At 58.7% G+C, this 16,903-nt stretch overlaps 2 protein-coding genes and 8 non-coding genes across 10 annotated transcripts; 4 read left to right on the top strand and 6 right to left on the bottom strand.

The window, feature by feature from the left end:
• The first annotated feature begins 2,145 nt into the window (after positions 1–2,145).
• Positions 2,146–4,909, top strand: BEST4 (bestrophin 4). The gene is made up of 8 exons (XM_010223084.2): positions 2,146–2,297; positions 2,556–2,650; positions 3,128–3,361; positions 3,504–3,658; positions 3,728–3,805; positions 4,204–4,356; positions 4,452–4,532; positions 4,751–4,909. The coding sequence occupies exons 1-8, from the start codon at positions 2,146–2,148 to the stop codon at positions 4,907–4,909; spliced, it is 1,107 nt and encodes a 368-aa protein (XP_010221386.2).
• A 3,306-nt stretch (positions 4,910–8,215) lies between these two features.
• LOC148594492 (small nucleolar RNA SNORA35) lies at positions 8,216–8,345 on the bottom strand. The gene has a single exon (XR_015913472.1). It is a non-coding gene; the product is annotated as a small nucleolar RNA SNORA35 (small nucleolar RNA).
• Positions 8,346–8,858: 513 nt separating this feature from the next.
• RPS8 (ribosomal protein S8) lies at positions 8,859–13,805 on the bottom strand. Its single transcript, XM_088526140.1, has 6 exons — positions 13,728–13,805; positions 12,950–13,056; positions 12,461–12,560; positions 10,861–11,036; positions 9,776–9,905; positions 8,859–9,019 (listed from the first exon to the last, which is right to left on the bottom strand). The coding sequence occupies exons 1-6, from the start codon at positions 13,729–13,731 to the stop codon at positions 8,910–8,912; spliced, it is 627 nt and encodes a 208-aa protein (XP_088382266.1). The 5' UTR covers positions 13,732–13,805; the 3' UTR covers positions 8,859–8,909.
• LOC148594491 (small nucleolar RNA SNORD38) lies at positions 9,223–9,294 on the bottom strand. Its single transcript, XR_015913469.1, has one exon. It is a non-coding gene; the product is annotated as a small nucleolar RNA SNORD38 (small nucleolar RNA).
• Positions 10,562–10,634, bottom strand: LOC148594490 (small nucleolar RNA SNORD38). Its single transcript, XR_015913470.1, has one exon. It is a non-coding gene; the product is annotated as a small nucleolar RNA SNORD38 (small nucleolar RNA).
• LOC148594489 (small nucleolar RNA SNORD46) lies at positions 12,658–12,760 on the bottom strand. The gene has a single exon (XR_015913471.1). It is a non-coding gene; the product is annotated as a small nucleolar RNA SNORD46 (small nucleolar RNA).
• Positions 13,134–13,219, bottom strand: LOC148594488 (small nucleolar RNA SNORD55/SNORD39). The gene has a single exon (XR_015913468.1). It is a non-coding gene; the product is annotated as a small nucleolar RNA SNORD55/SNORD39 (small nucleolar RNA).
• An 818-nt stretch (positions 13,806–14,623) lies between the features above and the next one.
• On the top strand, positions 14,624–14,738 carry LOC148594487 (U5 spliceosomal RNA). Its single transcript, XR_015913474.1, has one exon. It is a non-coding gene; the product is annotated as a U5 spliceosomal RNA (small nuclear RNA).
• Positions 14,739–15,297: 559 nt separating this feature from the next.
• LOC148594486 (U5 spliceosomal RNA) lies at positions 15,298–15,412 on the top strand. Its single transcript, XR_015913476.1, has one exon. It is a non-coding gene; the product is annotated as a U5 spliceosomal RNA (small nuclear RNA).
• Positions 15,413–16,393: 981 nt separating this feature from the next.
• Positions 16,394–16,508, top strand: LOC148594485 (U5 spliceosomal RNA). Its single transcript, XR_015913466.1, has one exon. It is a non-coding gene; the product is annotated as a U5 spliceosomal RNA (small nuclear RNA).
• Positions 16,509–16,903: the final 395 nt, after the last annotated feature.

Below are 16,903 nucleotides of genomic sequence, written 5' to 3'. Positions count from 1 at the left end.
ATGACAGGAGACTGGGCTGTACCTATGGGCTGGCAACAAAATGTGTCAGAGTGGGAGGGCTTGAGACGCCCTGCATTGGCTTGTAGCAGCTCTTTGGAAAGCTGCTTCCCAAATTCCCCTCCTTGCCCCTGCGCCGCCACCTGCATCTGTGCTTGCCATGCCGTGTCCTCCCAGTGCCGCTCGGGGCAGGGGAGGCCAGGAGGTTGGGCACCGGTGGCCGTGGCTCCAGGAGGTCGGGCATCGGTGGCCGCTGCAGGCGGGCAGTGTTTGGGGATGCCTGAGGAAGGAGGTGCGCTGGCTCCGGTGGGTTTTGGGACCAGGCAGCAGAATTTTGCCTCCTGGGGCCAGCACGCTGCCACCCGGGCTTCATGGCATCCTGCACAGATCTGCTGCTTGCCAGCCCCAGATAACGGGGTCTGTGCACCCCAAATGTGTGGGCAGGATGCCCCAGCCTGGCAGGGACTCGTTGCAAGGGGGCACCTGGTAGAGCCCTGCCTGCTCAGTGGGGCAGCCTGTCCCCACAGCACGGCTGTTGGGATGCTTTGCCAGGCGCCGGCTGTCAATAAGAAATAAATCATTTTGCTCCTGCTCTGTCACCCTGTCTGCTGGCTTTGAGGCATCAGGGATGCCACCAGCCTTGAGTCGAGTCCTGGAGAGAGGAGGTTTTTTACAAGCACCACTGGGAAGTGCTGCCCACAGCTCCCAAGCTCTTCCCGCTCTGTTTTGTGGGGGCTGCAACGAGCTCTGCTTCCCTGCAAGGTTGCAGGTGCCGTGGGGCAGCCTTCAGCCCTGCCCTGCAGCCCAGCACTCCCTGAACCTCTGCAAAAACGTGCAGTGCCAGCGCTGAGCCCCGGCGTGATTTACAGCCCCGCAGAGGAAGCTGTAAATAAGGGCTGTGCCAGCTCCGGCTGAGCGCTGTTGAGCTCCTGGGAACCAGGGAAAAGGCCCTGGGTGTAAATCACCTCCCTGCCTGGCACTTGCCCGGTACCTTGCGCCCATGGGTGCCCCATGGGGGGACGCCTGTGTCTGCCACCCCACTCAGAGGGACATCCCGGGCTGGGAGCCCTTTGGCCACCCTGCTTGGCAGAGCTGCCCTGGGGCCTGGCTGGGCCCCAGGCAGGAAGGGAGCGGGGCAGGGCAGGACGTGGTGCTGCATCCAGCAGCGGAAACGGCGCTTCCTGCAGAGCCGCCGCTGCTCCGGCCCCGGCGCGACTCGCTGCTGCCTCTGCTCGGCCCCGCTCCTGCACCGGCAGCGCGTCCCGCTGCACAGGACACCCCCAGGACGATGACACGGGGCACAGGGACATCCCGCCCACTGGGCTCTGCAGGTGCAGTGTGGCCTGGGCACAAGGGCAGGGTTTTACTGCGAGCGTCTCTCTTACATGTGGATGTTTCCCACTGGTTACATCCCACTGGAGTTTGCTCTTCCAGCTGCCTCTCCAGCCCTGGGAAAGTGGCCCCGTGCCAGACACAGACAAGTCCCGCAGCCCCGGACAGCCCCAGCTCTTCCACCCAGCCCAGCCCTGGATGTCCCGGAGCTGCCCTGGTGACACAGAGGGACAGGGAGCCCCCGTGCTGCCCCGTTGTAGAAGGGGTAGGCAGAGACACTGCCACTGGGGCAGCAAAAAAATACATTTTCCCTCCATGCTTCAAAAATACCCCTCAGTGCCTGCTCTGCCTGCAGCCCCAGGGTCACCTTCCCAGGCCTGCCAGGGCTCATCCCTCCGCTCTTCCTTCTTTTTCTCATGGAGCCTGGATTTGGCTGCTGCAGCAGCAACAGCCCACGGCCCAAACCACCTCACTGGTCCCAGCATCAGCAGCCCCGCCGGAATCTCTCTGGCTGCTGCCAGTTCCCTGGAGGAGGGACCTACTGGAGTTCCACATTCCTGTGACAGCTCCAATCCATCACGAGGGCACTTGGCTGCAGGGCCGGGCAGGTATTTAGGGGGATGAGGTGCAGGCGGGATGGGAGAGGAGGCAGAGAGGGCAGGTAGGAAGCGGGCAGGGGATGGGGAAGGGCAGGGGGATCCTGATGGTGGACAAGGATTTGGCCAAGGGGACAGTGGAGGCCCACACTTGGCTCCTCCAGGTGACACGTCCATCTGCCCGTCCTGGCTGCGGCACCAAGGCCCAGGCTGTGCCACGATGACCATCTCCTACACACTCAAAGTTGCCAACTCCCACTTCGGGGGCTTCTCCAAGCTGCTCTTCCGCTGGAAAGGCAGCATCTACAAGCTGCTCTACAAGGAGTTCATCGTCTTCATGGTGCTCTACACAGTGCTGAGCCTCGTGTACCGGTGAGCAGGGGCCTGAGCGTCTCCACTGTTGCCTGTGCCGGGGATCCTCCAGGATGCTGGGAAGAGCCTTGGTGGTGCCACCGCCCAGGGCAGGGATGTGCGGGGATGCTCCATTGCTCATAGCTGCTGTGCTGGGGCAGCTGTGGGGGCGGAAAGTCCCCGGGGACACCCCAGCGAGGGGATGGGGAGGTGGGTGATGGCTCTGTGTGGAGGTTGGAGACCTGCACGTGCCCCTGACCCACTGCCCGCCCATGGCAGGTGCCTGCTGACCGCGGAGCAGAAGCGCCTCTACACTAAGGTGGCTCAGTACTGCAACCGCTCCACGGACCTCATCCCCATCTCGTTTGTGCTAGGTACATGGGCCCTCCTTGCACCGGGGTGCCCTGCTCCCCCCGGCACTGGCGGCTCCAGGCTGCTCCCAAAGAGCTCTGTGCTCTTCCCTAGGCAAAACGTTCCCCCAGCACCCTCAGACTGGGAGATCTAGGGGGATGGCTCCTGGCTGCCCAGCCTGAGGGACACGGGAGCCGGCTACAGGGAGGGAGGAGGGCTGGGGATACCCGCCGTCCCCACGGAGGGCACTCCAAGGGAGGCACAGTGTGCGTTTTATCTGTTTGCTACCAGGAAACCCGCCACCCCTAGAAACCTGGGAGGTCTCCTTGCACGGGCTCCCCTTGTCCCAAACCACTGCTCCGCTCCAACAAGCCTTGCTTTGACAGGCAGGAGGGCCCATGCTAGCTTAGGTGCCACCCTGTGCCCTCCATGGATGCTCAGGACCACCCACACTGCCTCCTGGTGCAGGTTTCTATGTCACCCTGAGTCTCCTGGTGCAGGTTTCTATGTCACCCTGATCGTGAACCGGTGGTGGGCCCAGTACACAAGCATCCCGCTGCCCGACCAGCTCATGTGCGTCATCTCCAGCAACGTCCACGGCAAGGACGAGAGGGGCCGGATCTTGCGACGCACCCTGATCCGCTATGCCAACCTCTCAGCCGTGCTCATCCTCCGCTCCGTCAGCACCCGGGTGCTCAAGAGGTTCCCCACCATGGACCACGTGGTGGAAGCGGGTGAGGGCAGACACGAGACAACAGCTTGGCGTGGAGGGAAGGCGGTCCCGGAGATGGGGCTGCTACTGCTTTCAGGACGCCTTTTCCCTGGCGGCACCGGGATACTGAGTCTCCCCCCGGCTTGCCCCTTCCCCGGCCACAGGTTTCATGACGCAAGACGAGCGCAAGAAGTTTGAGAGCCTCCACTCGGACTTCAACAAGTACTGGGTGCCCTGCGTGTGGTTCACCAACCTGGCCGCCCAGGCGCGGCGGGAGGGCCGCGTGCGCGACGACGTGGCGCTCCGCTTGCTCATGGACGTGAGTGGCCGCGGCGCGCGCGGGCGCTGGGGCAGGGCCGGCGTAACCCATCCCTGCCTCTCTGCCCAGGAGCTGAACCTCTACCGGGCCAAGTGCAGCATGTTGTTCCACTACGACTGGATCAGCATCCCTCTGGTGTACACACAGGTGGGTGTCCCCGTGCGCCCAGGGACCCTGGGGTCCCCAAGCTCAGACCTCGGTACGAAAAAGCTTTCTCCACCCCACAGCAATGGACCCACAGCAGCCTCCTCCCTCCCCCCTACCGAAGGGCTCGCTCGCTCTCCCTCTCTATAAAAGCACTTAGTTCTCCTGCTGCACGTGCTCCAGGCAGGAACATGCAGGATCAGGGGGCAGGAGGAGGCTGCGAGGCAATCGCACCTTGGCAGAGTTTGGCGAGGCCATGGGTTAGCCCCGATCGCAGGATGCCCTGAGCAAGCAGCCAACAGCCGCGAGCAGCTCCCATGCGGAGCCCCACTCGGCTCCCTCCCAGGCGGAGCGGCTCCAGGAGTCCCCACTGCCTCCCCGCTGACCTGCGCTCCCGGCAGGTGGTCACCATCGCCGTCTACTCCTTCTTCGCCTTCTGCCTCATCGGGCGGCAGTTCCTGGAGCCCCTGGAGCCGGGGCAGGAAGAGGAGCTGGACATGTATGTGCCCCTCTCCACCCTCCTGCAGTTCTTCTTCTACGCCGGCTGGCTCAAGGTGCGAGGGCTGCCCCAGTCGTGGGAAGATGCCCGTGTCCCAGCTCCCTCCCTGTTCCCAGTGCCCCTGTCTCACCCAGCTGCCTCCCTCCCCAGGTGGCAGAGCAGATCATTAACCCTTTTGGGGAAGATGACGATGACTTTGAGACCAACAAGCTGATAGACCGGAACTTGCAGGTGGGTCCCATGTCAGCCTTTTGAGAACTGCTGCAGTTGTGAAGCAGGGACATTCCTGGGAAACAGGATCGGTGCCCTGCAGTCTCTGGCCTGCCCCTGGCCTCCAGACCTTCCTCCAAAGGAGGCACCTGTGGAGAGAGATGGGGCTGCCCCTTGTCCCATGGCTCCTGCTCGTATCCTTGCCAAGCCCTGCTGTCCCCTGCCCATGCACTGCCCAGGTGTCCCTGCTGTCCGTGGATGACATGTACCAGAACCTGCCACCTGCCACGAAGGACAAATACTGGAACGAGCCCGCAGCACAGCCCCCCTACACCATGGCCACGGCCGCCGAGACCTTGAAGCCCTCGTTCCTGGGCTCCACCTTCGACATGCGGTGAGTGCGCGGTGCTGCCGCGGTGCTGGCCGCCCCGGCGGGGTCCCCTGGGTCCACGTGTCCCTGCCATTGCCTGGGGCAGCCTCGGGCACACAGCGTCCGTGTCCCTGCTGTGCTGGCCCCGCGGAGCCCTGGTGCAGCCTGTCTGCGGCGGGGAGTGCAGGGGAGTGCTCGGGAGGCAGCAGCACAACCAGGCTCACCCCTCTGGGCCCAATTACAGCAGGCAAACAGCAAACCTGCCCTGGGACTGCGCTGCTCGGCTCCTTCGGGTCTGCTCCGGGTGATGAAGGAGCCATGGGCACATGAGCACAGCCTGCCAGAGTTGCCCTTGGCTTGCAAACATGTTCGGGCAGGGGCCACGAGTAGTTCTGGGCATCTAGCAGCCAAGCTGGGATTTGCATCCAGATGGAGAGGGGGGCCCTTTCCCAAAGGGCCTCTGGGTACCCCATCACCTGCATTCCCCCTGTGCTCCCCCAGCATGTGCGAGGACCCGGAGCAGAGCCAGCCGGTGGAGGCCCTGCCGAGCTCGCCGCGGATCCACACACCCCTGCTCACCCGCTTCCTCGCCGCCGCGTCCCCCGCCGTCAGCCTCAGGAACCTGGGCCGGGGCGGCCGAGCCCACCCGCACCTGCGGCGGCCCCGCGCGGACAGCGGCTCCCCATCGCCTCACCCCAACCGCCCCGAGGACCCCGAGGCCGTGGCCGCCATCGAGGAGGAGGACACGGGGGATGAGGAAAGCCAGGCCAGTGAGTCCCTTATGCCTGGTGGTCACCTGAAAGGCCTCCGGCTGCCGGGGGCCTCTGAAGAGCAGAAGAAGGAGCTGCCACAGATCCTGGTGAAGGCACCGTCCAGCGAGAGCCTCAGCACAGACCGGCAGGATGCTCTGGAGCTGCCGTGACGCTGCCATCCGCAGCCCTCCCTTCTCAGGGGCTGAGTGCCTTCCCCAATCTCCAATTTGCTGCCATGGATGGCCACGAGGCTCCTTATCCCCAGACACTTCTCCTTGTCCCTCCCATCCAGAAGTGGGACTGCACCAGGTCTTTTACCACTCGAACCTGAGTCAAGATCTACTCTAACTGATGGCAAGGTCCCAGTGGGTTTAGGACTGGGCACACGGCATTCAAAGCCACCCATTAGCCGAAACACTTCAGGGCTCAGCCCATCCATGTAATGATCCTCCTGAGCTGCAGCTGGCTCAGGCTTCCTGCTGCCAGGACCAGCACAGGGACAGGGCACAGCCTAAGCAAGAGATGGGACACAGGGCATTAGCCCTGGAGAAAAACCCCAGGTTCCCTCAGTATTAATAAACCTATTGCCAGACTCAGCTCTGAGGTTCTTTCTTGTTGCTGCAGAAGTTCCTGATTGTCTCACTGGTGGGGATCATCACATTTGCCCAGAAAGTCAGGGAATTCAGAATTAAGGTACAGTCATCAAGGACCGTGCATGATCTCCTGGGACAGTAAGGGCACTGCTCTGGTTGAACGACACCAGTGAGGTCTGTGGGGTTCAATTTTACTGCTATTAGACTGAATAAAATAATAAAAAATAATAAATAAAAGCTTTCAGCTCCGGTGGAAGGGTTCCCGCACCCAGATACAAGCGTTTTTCCTGAGGCTTAGGATAACAGCTAACCTTACCAAGGATAAACTGTGGGCTGCTTATTGTGCAAAAAGCAGTTTCATTAATTCAGCTCTCACGACAATCTAAAGAACACGGCGAAGTCTTTAAATTGGGCTTGGAAAACGCTGCCACCTCCTTAAAGCTAGTCAAACTAAAGCTGTGTGCAAGTCCAGCTAGTCATACGCACTCCTTCCTGGCTCAGTGCATTCCAGACTTCCCTTTTCCCAGGCAGGTAAATCACTGCATGCATCTATGGCACTACGCCAGCGCTAGATTAGCAAAAGTGGATCCTATTTTCAGGCTGTACAAGGTCCTGCAGCATGTGTCACCGTGGGAGCCAGAGGTGCTCATGTCCCAACCTGCTGCCACTCTGTCCCATTCCCACGTCACACCTAGTGCTGGCCCCAGGGGGCTGGAGGTGCAGGGCTGGCACCAGCTGAGGCTGCCTGCCCTGCAAAGTGTGTTTTTTTCCCATGGCCATTGCCCTTAGCAGCTGCAGTAAAGCCATGTGTCCTGTAGGTAGCATGCATTGATGAATTGGGTATAAACCTGCTCATCAGGAGCCAGGGCTGCAGTTCCTGCACATCAGCCTGGTGCTTCCTCTGCGATCCTCAATTTCTCTGTCTGTGCAAAGTCCGCCAGGAACACCCTGAATTGTGTTTGTACTTCACGGAGGGCGAGGGGAGTGAAGAAACAAGCGGAGAGGAAGCAGACGTGACGCATCTCTCCCCAGAACTCCTTATCGCAGCCACCCCACCTCCTGGCAACAAGGGCGGCTGCTGGAAAGCAGGGAAAGTTTACCCGAGATCACTATGGAGCAGGAATGTGCTTGTGCAGACGTCACGCCCAGCTGCGGCCCGGCTCCCAGCGCGGAGCCGTGAGCCGATGGCAGGGCTGTGCTCGCGCCCCGGCCGTGTTTTGATGCCATCAGTGCGTTCACACGCAGCACAGATCCGCCCTCAGCCCCTGCCTCCGAGGGCAGCTGCAGGCGCAGAGCTCAGGGCGCCTTAGCTGAAGTGCAACCCCTCTGCCACAGGCTGCAGTTGGGGCAGAACAGCACGGGAAAAGCAGCCTGGTACCTGCCAAAGGCTGACTGATTATGTGGGAGGCAGAGAGTTAGCATCAAGGCACCAGAGACACAGCAGCAGTGCCCATTCCAGCGCAGGAACGAGGAGCTCTGCCTGGTGGATAACAGCACCACGATCTGCACGCACCTCTCCATCTCCAGTTCTACTCAGGGCTGGTTGATCATGGATTATTTCTGAGTTCAGTGCTGAAAACTGAAGTCCGGGCTGTGAGCACTGTCCCTCACCCAGGAGCTCCCGTGAGGGAAGGAGGCTTTTGTACAAAACAGTACAAGTGGGGCCAAGCGTGCGCTGTGTGCCCTTCGCGAGGGCACAGAAATATGTCAAGTCTGGCCTGTACCCACTCCTGCAAGGGCCAGCCCCTAGATCAGCTCAGTTCCTTCACCTAAAAAACACATCCAACATTTTGGAAATAGAGGTAGAGATTTATCTCAGAGACCTTCTCTGAACACAGCAGCTCTATGAAAAATTAGCTTTTCCTTTTTTTTTTTTTTTTTTTTTTTTTGTGGGGGGGGCGGGGCAGAGAAAGAGGGGAAAGGGGTTCATGCCATTTCATTCACCATGGCATTCCCATCCTACCAAATCCAATGGGACAGGACGCTGGCACTTGTATCCAGCTTTCGAAAGGGTCAGACCACAGGTAGAGCCTGGCCCTTCTGCTAGAAGGAATTCATCTTGCACCGGAATGAGACCAAGCAAGTCAGCGAAAGACCAGCTGGTCACTTAGCAGTGCAGCCAAAGTCAGCTCGAAACAACATACAGGACCCAAAAAACAAGGATGCGACCTGCGAAGGAATGAGGAAAGGGGCACAAGCGGCAGCTGGCTCAAACCTGTGGAGGGCTAAGCATGATCCAGAAAGCTGAGACAGGAGGTGCCAGCTGCTGAAGCCAGTGGAGTCAGATACAAGTCTTCAGTTTTAATCATCATGACAGTCACACGTGTGAAGAATGCAAGACACGGAAGTGCCGCAGCTAAAAAACTACAGAGTAGAGAAATATCCCCAGAAGTTACGGAGTTGTCAGCACTGCGTTCGGTTGTCAGCACTGGGTTCACATGAGCTTCATGTGACAACTCTTCTCCACACCCACTTGCTCAATCAAGTTACTGCCCTAGAACTCGGTGAGAGGTTTTAGCTCAAAGCTTGCCCGAAGGCACAAAGCACTCAGGATTCCAGGAGATCCTTCCTACTCTCACATTCTACAGGCACTTCCAACTTGCACACACAAATAAGCACGCTACCCATTCGGTGTAGTAGAGACTCTTGATTTTATTCGGTCTTTCTGTAGAATAGTTTATATTTATTTGCCTTTTCTGGCCTTGATCTTCCTCAAGTAGAATTCTAATTCCTTGCCTTCCAAAACATAACCATCAGCTCGGCCACACTGTCCAGGTCTGGAGGCAATGCAAGCTGCAAGGACAAATCATTCAGTTAAAATGAATTAAACAATTCACATACACAAACCAAAAGGAACACTGTGGGCAGACTCTGCACGTGCATCAAGGTGCGAAAAACAGCAACAGATACCAGTTTATGCACTGACTTCAGTGCCTCCCCTTCTTTAGGTATCTTGCTCTGGAATCTGCTCTACTACATTAAGACCCTGATGAAGTCCTCTTCAGATCTCCAAACTGTCATCGCTCAAATTCAGTAGCAGAACTGGACAAAGGTCTCATCACCAGAAGACTTCAAAAACACAAAGCAGTTAAACCAGAACTTAAAAGTGTTCAATGGCATTATATGTTTATTCTGAGCCTTTTTTTTTCCCCCTTCTTCCTTTTTGACACAAAAAGCAGCCCAGGGGTCTCTGTTTATTTTGTCTTATCTTACATTCCACGATCAACTCCAGCACTGACCAGGAGTGATTACTGCAGGAGCACTGCTGTGACATACACAGTAATTCTAGCTCCAGAATCAGATTCCCCTTCCTGACAGAGCAGAGCTCCCTCCAGACGAGATTCAAAAAGCACAAAAGTTAGAGTTAATATCCACAAAATACTCCTATCAACACTAAGAGCACCATCACTACTGCTGCAGTTAGCTTTATCGCTGCTTGTAGAGGTTTGAGTGAACGCAAAAAAAGTCAAGAATAAAACCATCTCTGCCACTTTGTTTGTGCCCTGACTCCCTCGTCCCTACCCATTACAAATGTTTAGAGGGACTCACCAAGCAGCTTTCCTTGCTGGAACTGCTCTTCAAGAATGTTAGCTATCTTGGCAAACTTCTTTCGCTCGTCGTATTTTTTCTGGATCTTCTTTGAACGCTTCTTGTTCAGAATTTCCTCTTCCTCAGGAGTCTAAAAATAAGGCCATAAATGGAGACAAGGTTAAGCCTCCTGCTAGCGCAGGCTCAAAGATGCAGAACTCCTCTAACGCCCAGTACTCTGCTAACGCCAAGAAAGCCCTTGTGGTCTCAGCATGGCACTACTGCGTCTGCTGAGTCACACCTGCCAAAGGTGCAAGTACTGCAGGGTCTAGCATCTGGTACGGCTTCTCGTTTTTGAGATTAAGAGATGCAACTATCTAGACCAAGGGATGTAACTATCCAGAACTTGCCCATGACAACACAGCACCCTAGAGAAGGTCGCTCTCTAGACAAACTGCCAAGCTTTACTTCATGTGTTAATCTTCCTGCAAAATAAAGTGCATCCTCTCTCCCTTTCCAGACATGAGAGCACGCTTGGGTGTGACCAAGTCCTGGCAGGACAGGTTACAGGCTGAGTGCTCAGAAATTTTTATTATTTTTGGTTTTTTAAATGCAAGGTGGAAACCTTGGAAAAAAATATACAACACATGAAGGTTTAAATACATCTGAGAGTCTGAGGTTTGAACTTAAAAAAAAACTTGACAATTTAAAGATACTTAAAACCCTAAGCAAGCAGAAGTTCTTCTACCCAACTTCTAATTAGAAGCAAGCAGGCACTCCTCAGTACAAGGACCCAACCTGTAAAGTCTTCCTCAGCACAATACGATGTCATCGCTCCCCCCTCAGCAGCAGAACTGGACACAGTTATCATCATTAGAAGACCAAGTGATCTACAGGCAGGTCCTTGTGTGCAAATGCGTGCAATTCTCCAGAGGTTTTGTCCCCCAGAAACTTTTGTAAACAGAGGCAGATCTATCCTGGTAACTCTCCCCTCCAGCAGGTCCTGCTCATCAATGCTGGCTAACTGCATCTAACAGGGTGGACACTACTCTGTTGAGCAGACAAATATCTCCAGCCTTGCAGACACCACACAACCCACCACATACCAGTTTGGCACCCTTCTTGCGCCCAAGAGGCAGGGCGTAGTGGGCTTCATACCACTGCCGGTACGGGGTGCTGTCAACGAGAACAATGCAGTTCTTCACCAGGGTCTTTGTCCGCACCAGCTCGTTGTTGGAAGCATTGTAGACGACATCAATGATTCTTGTCTTGCGAGTGCAACCTTCCAAAAGAAGAGTATAAATTGAAATCTACAGGAGTTAAGTAACTGAGAATACAATCCACAGCATATCACACATACCCTAAGTGCTGCTCTCCCACTTTGAAGTTCACCCAAATGTCCTCCAGCTTCCCTGGCACTGTCTTTAATTTAACTAAAAGATGCATCTCTTCTTTCATCAGTCCAATTTTCTGTAGCTAGGACAGTAGCCTCTTCCTGGAAAATGATTCATTCTAGATGAAAAATAGTGGCCTTGTGGAACTCATCTCACATAAGACTGAGTGATGTTGAAAACAGAGTTTCTGGCCTGAAAGATACTTCAGCGGACACCAGCTAACACAGTTACTGAAAAAAGCTGCACTGAACGAGATTGCTCTGCAGCACGGACTGGAAACCATTTTTATAGAAGCAGAGCTTATGAGTAAATTAAGAGCAAGCTCAATGTTTTCACCCTTCAAGTCCCACCTAAAATGTTCAACCAGATGCGAGCATTCTGCAGTGGCCAGCCCCAGAGCCCCAGCCCTCTGATCATGCCAAGGACAGGCACAGTGTGGCCAGAAACAAGGAAAAAAATCCCTTTTCCTTCATATTCTTGATCTGCAAAGCACTGTAAGTCCCCTCGCTTCTGAGATGTTGCCTATTGCAGCTTTCAGCATGGAGAGTGCTCTGTGATCACTTAGAAGTCCAGGCTTCCTCCCTCCTCACACACTGCTCACTGAAACACAGCCCTACCCACTTACCACTGTTTTTTGCCATTGTACTGAGCACCACTGAGTGGGCGCAGGCGCAAGATAGATGATTTTTACCTAGTGATCTATTTTTTCAGTAGTTATCTAGCATATTTAGTTTCATCTAGAACAAAAATCACCTTTCCCAAGGGATACTTAACTCCCCTCTCACTTAGTGATGCGGAAGTAGGAGTCACAAAAACATAGGGTAACACAACACCCCTGGAGCCACTCCTTCTCACCAAAATCCCCACTCTTTTCTCTCTTGCAGAAGACTGCCTAACCTTTGGCAAATGTTCACAGATAACTGGGCAGCAAACAAAACACATTTACACAGTCCTAGAAGTAATTAGTTTTGTGTATTTTTTTGTTCCTTTAATTCACACCTAACCCAAGGGGGAAATAAGCAAACAAAACAACAAAACAAAAAAACAACACACACCTCATACAAGCATTTCACTCAGTGTAACTATGACTCCCCAATCACTGTGGGCTTAGCGTAGACACCCAAGTCTCCTAAGCCCACGTAAGGTCAAAGTTATCATCATTGTGCTTCCCATTCTGTTCTGCAAGCTCCAGGGTTCAAAACCAGCCTAGAAAACCATGCCTGCAGCATCACTTCCCTTGCTTTGCTGCAGTGCAGGTAGCCAAAAGAGCAGGGTTGCTCTGCAGAAATCACCCAACTTACTGCACACTCACATTCGGATCCCCAGGAGAAGTTGCCAACGTCCAGCCGAAGGGCACGGTACTTCTTATTACCACCACGAACCCTCACTGTATGAATGCGGCGTGGGCCAATCTACAGACAAAAACAGAAGTTATGACGTCAGTAGCACAGGTACAGCACAGAGCCCACGTGAATGAAGGGCATTCAGCAGAACCTAGGCTCAGAGGCAACGTGGTCAGTGTAACTATGACAAACCCCAGCATTGGCAGATGCAGTAACAACCAAAACAGTCTGTTGCACCCACCTAAGGTGAAGTTTTCATCACTCCAAGTGCCTCTTACTACAAAAATATATCACTGTGTTTATCAGCTATCAGGAAAAATAACAGCTTAAAGAAGCAGTGACATATAACTTAACCACTCACAGAGCAGAATATGCACTTATGCCACTAAAACTATTTGATCAGCAAAACAAATTTGGAAAACAAAACAAATACTGGCCATTCTCCCTAAATCACCCACCTTGGTATTGGCAGGAGGGCGCCCCAACTCATACTTCCTCTTCTTGTGGTAGGGCTTCCTCTTGCCCCCAGTCTTGCGGCGCTTGTGCCAGTTATCTCTGGAGATACCTGGATGAAGAGCCGCATGGTCAGAGGATGGTGCAGAAACAACCAGGCTACAGGGGGGAAGGTGGGAGACAGGGCTCCGAGTCCTCAGCTCTCCAAGGTTGGTATCCGCACAGCACACTCAAGTCTTATGCAGCAGTCAGAGATGCTTCATCATTGATACTCGGAGCCACCGTCGCCTCCTTCCAGCAGCGCTGTGTGTGGCAGGGAGCCTCCCCCATCCCACATCACCTGCTCCATACCCAGCCCCTTTTAGGGGAATCAGCCTCCCGTCCTGGAAGGAGTCTCTCCCCAGCAGGGAGCGCAGACTATGCGGTTTAGAGAACAACCCCCTCCCCCCACAGCCGATAGGGGCCACTTCCTCACGCCCCAGACGCTCCTCGTGCAGAGAGCCCCCCGCCCGGGCTGCCCTGCAGCCGCCCCACCTCATCCGCGGGAGGCGCCCCCCGCGCAGGGCCGCAGCGATGCGCGGCCGCCCCCTCCCTCCGCCGCCATGTTGGGCCTGGCCGCCGTCTCTTCTTCCAGCGCCTCAGCGGCCGCCGGTAACAAACGGGACGGAGCGGCGGCGGCGCCCGAGGCGGCCAGCGAGGCGGGCGGTGGCCGCACAGCGGGCGGATGGCGGCGGATGAGCGCGGATGGCGGCGGATACCGCGGATGGCAACGGCCACACTCACCCATCCTCGGCGCTGCAGCAAAGAGAAAGCGCGCGGGATGCCGGGGCGGCTTGGCGGGGCGAGCTCTCGCGAGAGTGTGACGTCACCGCGCGACGCGGGGCTGTGCCGTGAAGGGAAGGGCCGCAGCAATGGCGGCCGCCAGCGGGACGGAGCGCGGAGCCCTCGAGCACCGTGCGGGTGCGCGGGGCGGCCGTGCGCGAGGCAGCCCCGGCCGTGGTTCGCCGCAAACACTCAGGGCGTCACGGGGAGCTGCTGCTGCTGCTGCCCGGCAGCCCCGGGAAAGCCGCGGGCAGCGCCCGGCCCCGCTTTCGAGCGAGCGCAGCGCGAAGCGGTCCTTGCCGCGGCTTGTGGCGAGCGCTGGCGGGAGGCGCACGGAGCGCAGCGGGGAGGGCGGCGGCGGGCTCGCCTGCGCTGCTCTCGGGCGGGAGAGGAGCCTCAGGCCTCGGGGATAGTGGGTACCCCGACCCGGCCCGAGGCGCCGCCTCGCAGGAGCGGGTTGCTGGGGCTTTCCCGCCCCGCGTCTCTGCTCCCGGGCCCGGTGGTCACCAGGGAGCAGCGAGTGCTGCGGGGACCCAGAACTCCTGCAAGTGCCTCCTGCCCCGGGCACCGGTGTTGGAGCCGGTGTGGTCCAGGGTGTCGCCATTAGCACGTCCCTCATTAGCGTGTCCCTCATTAGCATACCCAGGCTGCACCGCGGCAGCACCGTGCGGTCCCCGTTACAGTCCCCGTTACGGCCCCGCTGCCGCCTCCGTGTCCGCTGGGGCCGGGGCGGCGCCGCGAGCTCCGCGCTCCGCGGCGGGGCCGGAGCCGCCGGGCGGGGGCGGCGGGGCCGGGGGTCGCCGCGGGCTGGGGGGCGGCGGGCGGGCGGCGCTCGCTGCGGTGGCGGAGGGCGGGTCATACTCTGGTTTCTCTTCAGACCGTATAAATCTTTCGCCTTTTACTAAAGATTTCCGTGGAGAGGAACAAGTACGAGTGTCGATGAATTTTTTGAGGCTCTGCTTCGGCAGGGCTGCCCATGGCTGGTCAAAAACAGACAATTTGCTTGTACTATGGGATTCTGCACACAATGACCCTGTGCCGGATCAGAAGTCCCAGCCCCTCAACTGCAGCCCTCCCGCCATGCTGTCCGTGGCGAGCGAGGGGCGCTCGGAGACCTCGAGCCAGAATGGGGACCAGAAGCGGGACCTCCCGTCCTGCTGCCCGGCCTCGCTCGGTGCCGGGTCGGACCAGGTCGGCTCGAGCTCTGCCGCTGCTGCGAAACCGGGACCCCGCCCACCCCTTCCCTCCCGGCTGCGCGCTGGGGCGGTCGCGGCGCCTCATTAGCATGTCCCTCATTAGCATATGCTGATTTGCATCCCCAGGATGCACCGCGTGAGAGCGGAGCCGCGCTGAGTCCGCTCTCCGGCCGCCGCTCCCCGGTTTCGGCGCCGACTCCGCGGCGGGGCGGGCGTGGTGGCGGCGGCGGCAGCGGGACTCGAGCGGGCCGGGCTGATGGCGGCGGGGCCGGCGGTCGCCGTGTGCTGGGGGCCGGCGCGCGGCGGTGGGGCGGCGGCGGCGGGAAGGGGAGGTCATACTCTGGTTTCTCTTCAGATCGTATAAATCTTTCGCCTTTTACTAAAGATTTCCGTGGAGAGGAACAGGCACGAGTGTCGAGGAATTTTTTGAGGCTCCATTTCGGTGGAGCTATCCCTGCACTGGTGAAAAACAGACTCGAGTTTTATTCTTGAGCAGTGGAAAACACTGCGGGAGCAGCGCCCGGCTCCGCGTGCCCCGGCGCCCGTCGCTGCTGCCCAGGCTCCGCAGCGCGGCAGGGGGCGCCCTGGCGGCTCTCGCTACTGCCCCGGCTCCGCAGCCCGGCAGGGGGCGCCCTGGCGGCTCTCGTTGCTCCCCGGCTCCGCGTCCCGACAGGGGGCGCCCTGGCGGCTCTCGTTGCTCCCCGGCTCCACGTCCCGGCAGGGGGCGCCCTGGCGGCTCTCGCTGCTCCCCGGCTCCGCGTCCCGGCAGGGGGCGCCCTGGCGGCTCTCGTTGCTCCCCGGCTCCGCAGCCCGGCAGGGGGCGCCCTGGCGGCTCTCGTTGCTCCCCGGCTCCGCGTCCCGGCAGGGGGCGCCCTGGCGGCTCTCGTTGCTCCCCGGCTCCGCGTCCCGGCAGGGGGCGCCCTGGCGGCTCTCGCTACTGCCCAGGCTCCGCGTCCCGGCAGGGGGCGCCCTGGCGGCTCTCGCTGCTCCCCGGCTCCGCGTGTCCTGGCGGCTCTCGCTGCTCCCGGGCTCCATGTCCCGGCGGGGGCCGCCGTGGCGGCCGGTCGGTCTCGCCGCTCCTCGGCGCCGTCCTGGGGCGTCGGCGCCGCCGCGGCCCGACCGTCGTTAGAGGGGCGGGGCGGCCTCCTTAGCGTGTTCCTCATTAACATGCTCCTCCTTAGCATATTCCTCGTTTGCATATCGCTTATTAGCATACCCAGGCTGCACCGCGGCAGCACCGTGCGGTCCCCGTTACAGTCCCCGTTACGGCCCCGCTGCCGCCTCCGTGTCCGCTGGGGCCGGGGCGGCGCCGCGAGCTCCGCGCTCCGCGGCGGGGCCGGAGCCGCCGGGCGGGGGCGGCGGGGCCGGGGGTCGCCGCGGGCTGGGGGGCGGCGGGCGGGCGGCGCTCGCTGCGGTGGCGGAGGGTGGGTCATACTCTGGTTTCTCTTCAGACCGTATAAATCTTTCGCCTTTTACTAAAGATTTCCGTGGAGAGGAACAAGTACGAGTGTCGATGAATTTTTTGAGGCTCTGCTTCGGCAGAGCTACCCAGTGCTGGTCAAAAACAGATAAATTGCTGTTCTTTACTACATATTGCATTGCAAAGATGCGTGTCCTCTCCCAACTCCTCTCGGCCGTACTCACCGACCTTCTACCTCACGCTCTCCTGTGCCTGCGGCCCGACCCCTTCCCCGGCCGCCCAGGTGCCCTCCCGACGGCCGCCAGCGAGGCGCGGCCTGGCTCCTGGCTCCGCCCGGGCGTAGCGGCAGATCAGAGCTGCATCGAGCCCAGAATAGGGTCCCCGCTACCGAGACGGTACGCGCGGCACAGGCGGCTCCCCCCGGCTCGCAGCCGAGCCCCTACGCGGCCTCGCAGGGCGCGGGCTCTTAGTGGCTCTGCCGCGCTGGACTACAGCTCCCAGCATGCTCCTGTGGCCGGGGG

The sequence above is a fragment of the Tinamus guttatus genome, unplaced genomic scaffold, assembly GCF_059628265.1.
Source record: "Tinamus guttatus ecotype Peru unplaced genomic scaffold, ASM5962826v1 Tinamus_guttatus_pri_ptg000242l, whole genome shotgun sequence".
Classification (NCBI taxonomy): domain Eukaryota; kingdom Metazoa; phylum Chordata; class Aves; order Tinamiformes; family Tinamidae; genus Tinamus; species Tinamus guttatus.
Note: the sequence above shows the minus strand (reverse complement) of the source record. Positions and strands in the feature narration are given on the sequence as shown.

Coding starts and splice junctions, on each gene's coding strand:
- BEST4 (XM_010223084.2), top strand. CDS start 2,146: ATGACCATCTCCTACACACTCAAAGTTGCCAACTCCCACTTCGGGGGC. Junction 3,362..3,503: donor GGACCACGTGGTGGAAGCGG/GTGAGGGCAGAC, acceptor CCCCGGCCACAG/GTTTCATGACGCAAGACGAG. Junction 4,533..4,750: donor TGATAGACCGGAACTTGCAG/GTGGGTCCCATG, acceptor TGCACTGCCCAG/GTGTCCCTGCTGTCCGTGGA.
- RPS8 (XM_088526140.1), bottom strand. Junction 11,037..12,460: donor CTTCTCCTGGGGATCCGAAT/GTGAGTGTGCAG, acceptor TTCTTTTGGAAG/GTTGCACTCGCAAGACAAGA. Junction 9,906..10,860: donor GCAAGAAGGGTGCCAAACTG/GTATGTGGTGGG, acceptor CCTTATTTTTAG/ACTCCTGAGGAAGAGGAAAT.